The 9,721-nt window shown below is 41.3% G+C and overlaps 1 protein-coding gene across 1 annotated transcript; it reads right to left on the minus strand.

Annotated features, from left to right (window-relative positions):
* Window positions 1-2,106: 2,106 nt before the first annotated feature.
* Window positions 2,107-3,412, minus strand: LOC142849488 (hemoglobin subunit beta). Its single transcript, XM_075971723.1, has 3 exons — window positions 3,253-3,412; window positions 2,928-3,150; window positions 2,107-2,360 (listed from the first exon to the last, which is right to left on the minus strand). Exons 1-3 carry the CDS (start codon window positions 3,342-3,344, stop codon window positions 2,232-2,234), a joined length of 444 nt encoding a protein of 147 aa, XP_075827838.1. The 5' UTR covers window positions 3,345-3,412; the 3' UTR covers window positions 2,107-2,231.
* Window positions 3,413-9,721: the final 6,309 nt, after the last annotated feature.

Raw genomic sequence — 9,721 nt, forward strand, 5'->3', positions numbered from 1 at the left:
AGTCTGTGTGTTGAGCTGCATGGTCCTCCTCGAAGTCTCCTTACAGCTTCTACTCTCCACTTCCTGTGTCCCAACCCTCGTTTCGTCTGGACTGACAAGACTTTCTGTATTGTTTGCATTTCCTTACACAGTCTCAGTGTCAATCGAGAGGGTCCATACAGAGGCTGAACTGAGTTATCACCAACACACACTGTTAACTTCCTATCTGTTTGTGTGCTTAGCAAGATATCTGTTTCATATCTCCACAGAATATTTAGGTGAATATCATCTGTATGCTAGCTTATTATCATTTTCAGTACTCTCTAAGTAATTCAAAAAACACTTCTTTCAGAACAAGGTTGTAAGTGGTAATATTTTCATATCAACACCTCAGTACATTAAGGGCTGAGACTGCTGATAGAGAAGGTTAGCTATTTGATCTGATGATACTATATTACTTTGAAAAAACTTACTAGAAAAAATATTTGTTCCTTAGGAGAGAGAGAGAAAAACAAAGAGGTGGGGAGGGAGGCAGGAAGGAACACATGCATGCACACACACACACACACACACACACACACACACACACACGGAAAGAGAGAGCGAGCCTCCAGCACCAGTGAATACAGAGAGTAGCATTCAACCAGGCCTTTGGCTTTTGCAAATCCAGAGAGCATCTCTGAACTAGACCTCAGCTCCACCAGGACACAGAAGCACCATGGAATAGACCCAGGTCCAGGTGACTCACAGCAAAGCAAAAATAATGCATTTCAATTAGGATTCAATAAAGGAGTGCAAGCATGAAATGATGTGTACCGCCACTTCCTTATAAACTAGCATCTATGATTGACTTTATTAAACCCAGAAAAAGTAGGCAAGGATTCTACATACTACAAAAAGGATTGCTCATGCTACCTTTTAGTTAGCCAAAAGCCCACTTATGTGACTCATGGGGCAGCTGTAAAAATTTCCAGTGCCATTTGAAAGCAGAAGATACTGCTTTGAGGACAACAGGCTTCAGAGCTTTAGATACTGCATCCTATGAGGCCCACATTTTGTAAACACTGCTTGGCTTCTTAGCAAGAATTAGTAGGAACTATAAATATGCATGAGATACCTGGCCTCAGACTTATCTTATGTGTCCAATATTTTATTCTATGTGGTTTATACTTTCCCATTAGTCTAAGTCTTCAGTTCATTTAAAGTTGCACAATCTCTTAATGTTTTGTGAGTTTTATTATGTAACCTCAATAAAACTTACACAGACTATTCCTTAATTAAAGGCCACTTAGTATGTGCAGTCATTTCAAAATCTTACTACAATTTTACTGGAGAGTAGTGCAAGAAACACATGAAACTCATACATTGTTTACAGAATTTAGTCTGACCTGGGTGGTTATGGAGAGAAAAACAAACTGAGGATGTACTACCTATGGTGTTGACTCTAGTAACCACATACGAAGAAAAGCTATCAGTCAGCATGAAGGACAGACTGGATCCTCAACTCATCTCTCAATACTGAAGATAAACATACTAAGAAAGAGTAGGTTGTCTGTCTACAGGGTGTTATGAAACATTCATGATACACCAGTGGAAAAAACTGGATTTTCTTATTCTTCCAATATTAACTCCTAACTCAGGCCAGAATATGGTGTGATGTGAAAAGCTCCCAGGGAAAACCTCTTTAGTACAGTAGGGGTCTCTATGGTCAGAGGATTCAGGAGATGATGAACAATGTGGCCAAAAAAAAAAAAACATGGATTGAGAACTTTAGGGAATAATAATAGCTTTAGGCAAAAAAGAATTATTGACTGGAGATCTGTCTATAAAGGTTAGGTAGGCAAGGGAAACGATAGGAGACATTTGTAAGAAAGACTAGAGAAAACAGATGACACACTTAAAATGTAGCCAAAATCTAATCTACAAATGAAGTCACCACTTGAATTCTTCTGTGAGTGCTGTGGCATGAGAGGCTATGGCATGCTCCTTGCTGTTTCAGCAGCTATCATGAGAAACAAGGCTTAGTTTCTTTTCCCAAGGACAGAACTGAACTCTGACTTCTTTGTATCTTGAATCCTGACCCATGAGCACTTCCATATGAGACACACATATAATAGAACACACCACTGCAGTGAAATTAAATGCCTTTTATTAGCCAGAAGAAAGATGCCCCAAGGCCTTCATCATTTTGCCCACAGGTGGCAGTTGTTCTCTAGGAGACAAGTGAGCACAGGCAAGTGCAGGAAAGGGGGTTAGTGGTACTTGTGAGCCAGGGCAGAGGCCACACCAGCCACCACCTTCTGAAAGGCAGCCTGTGCAGCAGGGGTGAAATCCTTGCCCAGGTCGTGGGACAGCACAATCACGATCATATTGCCCAGGAGCTGTGGGAAGACAGAACAGGCATCTCATGATACTAGAGCAAAAACACCAGACACTGCAGGCTCATTTCAAACGGCAACTTATGGTTACAGTCTTAAAACAGAAGCAGAATGACAGCTGGGTCCCACCCGCCAGAGCTGATGAAAATCCTCTATGGCAACAGAATCTATAGGCAAATTATATTCTTCCCTATAAGCCTTCTTGAGAGCTGTGCAAGGAAGCAGGGGATTGCCTATCTTCCCTGTCCTCAAAGCAAATTACCAGGAAATACTTGAAAGAAAACAAAATAAGAAAAAATCAGATAAAGAAGAAGAAATAGATTTTAAAACTAGAAGTAAAAATGAAGAGTTTCTTGGAGAAAGAGGAAATCACAGCCTCGAAGAACAAAGAGGGGAGACCCCGATAGTGAGGCGAGGTAAAGTCGTCAAACTCTTTCCGGCCCTCCACAGGGCGCAAGCAGGTATCTTCCATCCAAACTTCTCCCTAGAGTCTCTTCCCTCTGCCTTCTGATGGGAAGGTGATCACCAAAGACAGAGGAAGGAAACCACAGGCAAACCCATCAGACTCACCCTGAAGTTCTCAGGATCCACGTGCAGCTTGTCACAGTGCAGCTCACTCAGGGCGGAAAAGGTGCCTTTGAGGTTGTCCAGGTGTTTCAGGCCGTCAGCAAAGGCATGGATCACCTTCTTGCCATGGGCTTTCACCTGGGCATTGCCCATGACAGCAGAGGCAGAGGACAGGTCCCCAAAGTGTTCAAAGAACCTCTGGGTCCAAGGGTAGACAACCAGCAGCCTAAGAAGACAACCAGAGGACGCTGGAAGTTAGTGCCTGTGGAAAACAGACCTGCATCTCCACGCACCCACTTGTGAGCTGCATTGTAACCTCAGTACCAACCTGCCCAGGGCCTCAGCGCCAACTGCGTCAGCGTTGGCCTTCCCCCACAGGCCGGAGATGGCAGCCTTCTCGGCATCAGTCAGGTGCACCATGGTGTCTGTTTCTGGGCTTGTGCTTCAACACAACTATGTCAGAAGCAAGTGTGAGGAGCATCTTGTCCTGCCCCACCTTTTATGCCCTGCCCTGGCTCCTGCCTTCTCTGCCCGCTGTGAGCAGTTTGGCCAATGTCAGGGTGTGACTCTGTAGGATGAGGCTTCAGCAATGACAACCATATCTACCCAGGGTGGCTATGGCACTGACTTAGGGATCTGAGTTCTGGGTCCTCCCACCCAATATGATCTGTTCTTATCCTTTCAGCATTCACTGGCCCCAAAACATCTATTTTTGGCAACTAAATTTATGAATTTTTGGATAAATAACATAGTTGCTCTATTAGATTCTTCTTCAATAATTTTTACTACAGAAATGAAAAATAGTAGCATATTATGAGTAGGAAAATGACCTGTTGGGTTTTTCATTTGTTTGTTTGTTTTGTTTTGGCTTAAATGTTTAAGAGGCTCTCCCCTGAGAATTCAGGTTATGCAACATAAACAAGAAGACAAAATAATCATTCTTCTGTTGTTTCTTTAATTCTGTTTTTATTTAATTTTGGATCAATCCTCCAGGAAAAAAATTAACCATGTGTTCACTTATTTTAAGTTGGTCTTTTGTGTGTTTCCTTGTTTCTTTAATCTGTTTACTTAGTCCAGTAAGTTTAGAGAAGCAGCTAAATTGAGTGTGTCTTATACACTTGTTACTCTTTAAGTTTTGGGGACCCAGAGATGGAAACAGAACTCTCACTTCAGAAGAAAATCAATACAGATTCAAAGCTTGTTAGAATCCAAAGACTGGTGATAATATTTGGGGAGTCAGTTATCTGAAGGAAAGACTAAAGAGGAACAGTGAACATTCTCTATCTGTAATCATCTGTGGATGTCTGGAGGAGCAGAGGGACTTCCTATCATTTAAATTCAGTATCGGGAAAACCTAGTGGCAGAAAGGTTGAAAAATTCTTCCTGTGTTCAAATTTTTTTCTTTCTTCCTTCTTCCCTCCCTCTTTCTTCTCTTCTTACCTCCCTCTCTCTGTCTCTCCCTTCATCCTTTCCTTCCTTCCTTCCTTCCTTTCTTCCTTTCTCTCTTTCTTTGCTTTCATTACTGATTCATTCGTCCATTTTGCTGCTTTCTGGGCAGTATGTATGTTATGTTTTAGAGTCATTTTCATGTTTGATAGTCCTTACCTAGATCCACTTGCTGTGTACACTTATTTATTGTTACTATTAAACTGTTTAATTTTCATCTTTATGGATTTTCCAGTTTCCTTCTACTTCCTACCATCTAAACTCTCACATAAAACATCCTTAACTTTTTAAACTAAGAACTTCTGAAGTAGACTTTTCCTTCTTAGTGTTAAAAGCTGCAAGAAACTAAATAAACTCCAAGAGTCACAAAACAGAAGGCATAAATATAGGAGGAGGTTCTGGAGGAAAAGGCCACAGTAGCATGAGAGGAAGGAAAGAAGCCCATGTGGGTGAAAATGACTAACACACATTACAGAAATGTGTAAAAGTATTAAACTATGCAAAGACTTCAAAAAGTTAATATGAGAAAAGGAAAAGCTACAAGCATTTCTGATCTCTCTCTCCCCTCCCCTCTCCCCACCTGGCTTGCTGGCTGGCTGCTGGCTGGTGCTTTGCTCTCTGCTTCTCCCCACCCCCTCACACATATGCACTTCATTGAAACATTATGGACCAGTAGTACATAAAGCCACCAAGAACGGAAATGACTAAAATACACTGTCTACAAGCGCTCATATTAGATCTCCACACTAAACTTCCACAGGAGCTCTGCAGCAAAGAATGAGAATACAACAACAAATTGCCAAGTTTTCCCCATCCATGGAATTTTAGTAAGAAGACTATGACTCTTAGCAATTAAGAACTATCGGTGAAGGACATGAGTATCAGAGAATTATCCAGAGTTCTCCAATATGGTGATTGTTTTAGACAGCTTCTTTCGGTGGTTTTCTGCTTCCAGAGTGGAGACACATGAGATAATACAGGAAGCTGTTGTGCTTTACTTCAGTATTTGGAAGGCAAATATTTCGAGTGCCTCCCTCCCCATTTAAAAACTCCTGGCATCTATAAATTCTCTTACTTTATTGCCCATTCCCCAAACATCTTGCATTACTTCATGCCTGATTATTATTATTATTATTACTATGATTTTTATATTGAGAAAAGGAAAAAAAAGTTTCAGCCTCCTCCCAGCCTCCCATTTCCCTCCCCCTCCTCCCACCCTTCCTCCCCTCCACCCACTCTTCTCCCCCTCCCTCTCCAGTCCACAGAGCAGTCAGGTTCCCTGCCCTATGGAAAGTCCAAGGTCCTCCCCCCTCCGTCCATGTGTAGGAAGGTGAACATCCAAACTGGCTAGGCTCCCACAAAGCCAGAACATAAAGTAAGATCAAAACCCCATGCCATTGTCCTTGGCTTCTCATCAGCCCTCATTGTTCGCCATGTTCAGAGAGTCCGGTTTTATCCCATGCTTTTTCAGTCCCAGTCCAGCTGGCCTTGGTGAGCTCCCAATAGATCAGCCCCAATGTCTCCGTGGGTGGGTGCACCCCTTGTGGTCCTGACTTCCTTGCTCATCTTCTCCCTCCTTCCACGCTTCATTGGGACCTTGGGAGCTCAGTCCAGTGCTCCAGTGTGGGTCTCTGTCTCTTTCTCCATCCATCACCAGATGAAGGTTCTATGGTGATATGCAAGATATTCGTCAGTATTGCTATAGGATAAGGTCATTTCAGGTTCCCTATCCTCAGCTGCCCAAGGAACTAACTGGGGACATCGCCTTGAGCTCCTGGGAGCCATTCTAAATTCAAGTCTCTTGCCAACCCTAAGGTGGCTCCCTTAACTAAGAATTGTGCTTCCGTGCTCCCCTATCCAACCTTTCTTTATCCCAATCCTCCTTTTTCCCCGAGTTCCCCCCATCCTCCCCTTCTCACTTTTCTTTCCCCATCTCCCCTTACCCCCATCCCACCCCACCCCCAAGATCCCAATTTTGTCCCCTGCAATTTTGTCTACTTCCCATAGCCAAGAGGATAACTATGTTTTTCCTTGGGTTCACCTTCTTATTTAGCTTCTTTAGGTTCACCAATTGTAGACTCCGTGACCCTTATTTATGGCTAGAAACCAATTATGAGTGAGTACCCATGTTCATCTTTTTGGGTCTGGGTTACCTCACTCAGGATAGTGTTTTCTATTTCCATCTATTTGCAGGCAAAATTCGAGAAGTCATTGTTTTTTACCGCAGCGTAGTACTCTAATGTGTAGATATTCCACACTTTCTTCATCCATTCTTCCATTGAAGGACATCTAGGTTGTTTCCATGATCTGGCTATTACAAATAATACTGCTATGAACATAGTTGAACAAATGCTTTTGTCATATGATAGGGCATCTCTTGGGTATATTCCCAAGAGTGGTATTGCTGGGTCTAGGGATAGGTTGATCCCAAATTTCCTAAGAAACCAAAACACTGATTTCCAAAGTGGTTGCACAAGTTTACATTCCCACCAGCAATGGATGAGGGTACCCCTGCCTCCACAGCCTCTCCAGCAAAGGCTATCATTGGTGTTTTTGTCTTAGCCACTCTGACAGGTGTAAGATGATATCTCAAAGTTGTTTTGATTTGCATTTCCCTGATTGCTAAGGAGGTAGAGCATGACCTTAAGTGTCTTTTGGCCATGTGAACTTCTTATGTTGAGAATTCTCTGTTCAGTTCAGTGCCCCATTTTTTAATTGGGTTAATTAGCATTTTAAAGTGTAGTTTCCTGACTTCTCTATATATTTTGGAGATCAGCCCTTTGTCTGTTGCGGGGTTGGTGAAGATCTTCTCCCAGTCAGTAGGTTGCCTTTTTGTCTTAGTGACAGGGTCCTTTGCTTTACAGAAGCTTCTCAGTTTTATTAGGTTCCATTTATTCAATGTTGCCCTTAATGTCTGTGCTGCTGGGGTTATACAAGGGAAGCGATCGCCTGTGCCCATCTGTTGTAGGGTACTTCCCACTTTCTCTTCTATCAGGTTCAGTGTGTTCGGACTGATATTGAGGTCTTTATTCCATTTGGACTTGAGTTTTGTGCATGGTGATAGATATGGGTCTATTTTCATTCTTCTACAGGTTGACATCCAGTTGTGCCAGCACCATTTGTTGAAGATGCTTTCTATCTTTCATTGTATACTTTTAGCTCCTTTGTTGAAAATGAGGTATTCATAGGTTTGTGGGTTAAAATCCGGGTCTTCTATACGATTCCATTGGTCAACTTCTCTGTTTTTATGCCAGTACCACACTGTTTTCATTACTGTAGCTCTGTAATAGAGTTTGAAGTCAGGGATGGTAATGCCTCCAGACAATCCTTTATTGTAAAGGATTGTTTTGGCTATCCTGGGTTTTCTGTTTTTCAATATAAAGTTGATTATTGTCCTCTCAAGATCTGTGAAGAATTTTGATGGGACCTTGATGGGGATTGCATTGAATCTATAAATTGCCTTTGGTAGAATTGCCATTTTTACTATGTTGGTCCTCCCAATCCAAGAGCAAGGGAGGTCCTTCCATTTTTGGGTATCCTCTTCAATTTCTTTCTTCAATGCCTTAAAGTTCTTGTCAAATAGGTCTTTCACTTCCTTGGTTAGAGTTACCCCAAGATATTTTATGCTGTCTGTGGCTATCGTGAAAGGTGAAGCTTCTCTGATTTCCCACTCTGCTTCCATATCCATTGTGTATAAGAGGGCGACTGATTTTTTGGAGATGATCTTGTATCCTGCCACATTATTAAAGCTGTTTATCAGCCGTAAAAGTTCTTTGGTGGAGTTTTTGGGGTCGCTTATGTACACTATCATATCATCTGCAAATAACGAAAGTTTAACTTCTTCCTTTCCAATTCGAATCCCCTGGATCCCATTATGTTGTCTTATTGCTGTTGCTAGAACTTCCAGCACTATATTGAAGAGGTATGGAGAGAGTGGACAGCCTTGTCATGTTCCTGAGTTTAGTGGAATGGCTTTGAGTTTCTCTCCGTTTAATTTGATGTTAGCTGACGGCTTGCTGTATATAACTTTTATTATATTTAGGTATGACCCTTGTATCCCTAATCTCTCCAATACTTTTATCATAAAGGGATGTTGAATTTTGTCAAATGCTTTTTCAACATCTAATGAAATGATCATATGGTTTTTTTCTTTCAGTTTATTTATCTGATGGATTACATTGATAGATTTTCATATGTTGAACCAGCCCTGCATCTCTGGGATGAAGCCTACTTGATCATAATGGATAATTTTCCTAATGTGTTCTTGGATACGGTTTGCCAGTATTTTGTTGAGGATTTTTCGTCGATATTCATGAGTGAGATTGGCCTGTAATTCTCTTTCTTGGTTGAGTCTTTGTGTGGTTTTGGTATCAGAGTAACTGTAGCTTCATAAAAGGAATTTGGCAATGCCTCTTCTGTTTCTATATTGTGAAATACATTAAGGAGTATAGATATTAGGTCTTCTTGGAAGTTCTGGTAGAATTCCGCATTGAAACCATCTGGTCCTGGGCTTTTTTTAGTAGGGAGGTTTTTGATGACAGCTTCTAATTCTTCACGACTAACAGGTCTATTTAGATTGTTCACCTGGTCCTGGTTTAACTTTGGTATATGGTATTTATCCAAAAAAGCGTCCATTTCTTTTACATTTTCCAGTTTTGTGGCATACAGGCTTTTGTAGTAAGATCTAACGATTCTCTAAATTTCCTCTGTGTCTGTGGTTATGTCCTCCATTTCATTTCTGATCTTATTAATTTGCATATTCTCTCTCTGCTGTTTGATTAGTTTGGATAGGGGTTTATCAATCTTGTTGATTTTCTCCAGGAACCAGCTTTTTGTTTCATTGATTATTTGGATTGTTGTCTGTGTTTCTATTTTGTTGATTTCCACCCTCAGTTTGATTATATCCAGTCTTCTACCCCTCCTAGGTGAGTCTGCTTCTTTTTTTTTCTAGAGCTTTCAGGTGGGTTGTTAAGTCTTCAGTGCGTGATTTTTCTGTTTTCTTTAAGTGGGCACTTAGTGCTATGAACTTTCCTCTTAGGACTGATTTCATAGTGTCCCATAAGTGTGAGTAGGTTGTTTCTTTATTTTCATTGAATTCAAGGAAGACTTTAATTTCTTTCTTTATTTCTTCCTTGATTCAGGTGTGGTTCAGTAGTTGACTGTTCAGTTTCCATGAGTTTGTAGGCTTTCTGGAGGTAGCATTGTTGTTGAATTCTAACTTTAATCCATGGTGATGTGATAAGACACAGGAGGTTACGAATATTTTTTTTGTAACTGTGGAAGTTTGCTTTGTTACTAAGTATGTGGTCAATTTTCGAGAAGGTTCCATGAGCTGCAGAGAAGAAGGTATA

The sequence above is a fragment of the Microtus pennsylvanicus genome, chromosome 5 (genome assembly GCF_037038515.1).
Source record: "Microtus pennsylvanicus isolate mMicPen1 chromosome 5, mMicPen1.hap1, whole genome shotgun sequence".
Taxonomy (NCBI): domain Eukaryota; kingdom Metazoa; phylum Chordata; class Mammalia; order Rodentia; family Cricetidae; genus Microtus; species Microtus pennsylvanicus.

Bases quoted from the DNA above. Each gene is read 5' to 3' on its own strand.
- LOC142849488 (XM_075971723.1), bottom strand. From the start codon at position 3,344: ATGGTGCACCTGACTGATGCCGAGAAGGCTGCCATCTCCGGCCTGTGG. The intron at 3,151-3,252 runs GTTGGTACTGAG...TTGTCTTCTTAG, and splicing joins GGCGCTGAGGCCCTGGGCAG to GCTGCTGGTTGTCTACCCTT. The intron at 2,361-2,927 runs GTGAGTCTGATG...GTCTTCCCACAG, and splicing joins TGGATCCTGAGAACTTCAGG to CTCCTGGGCAATATGATCGT.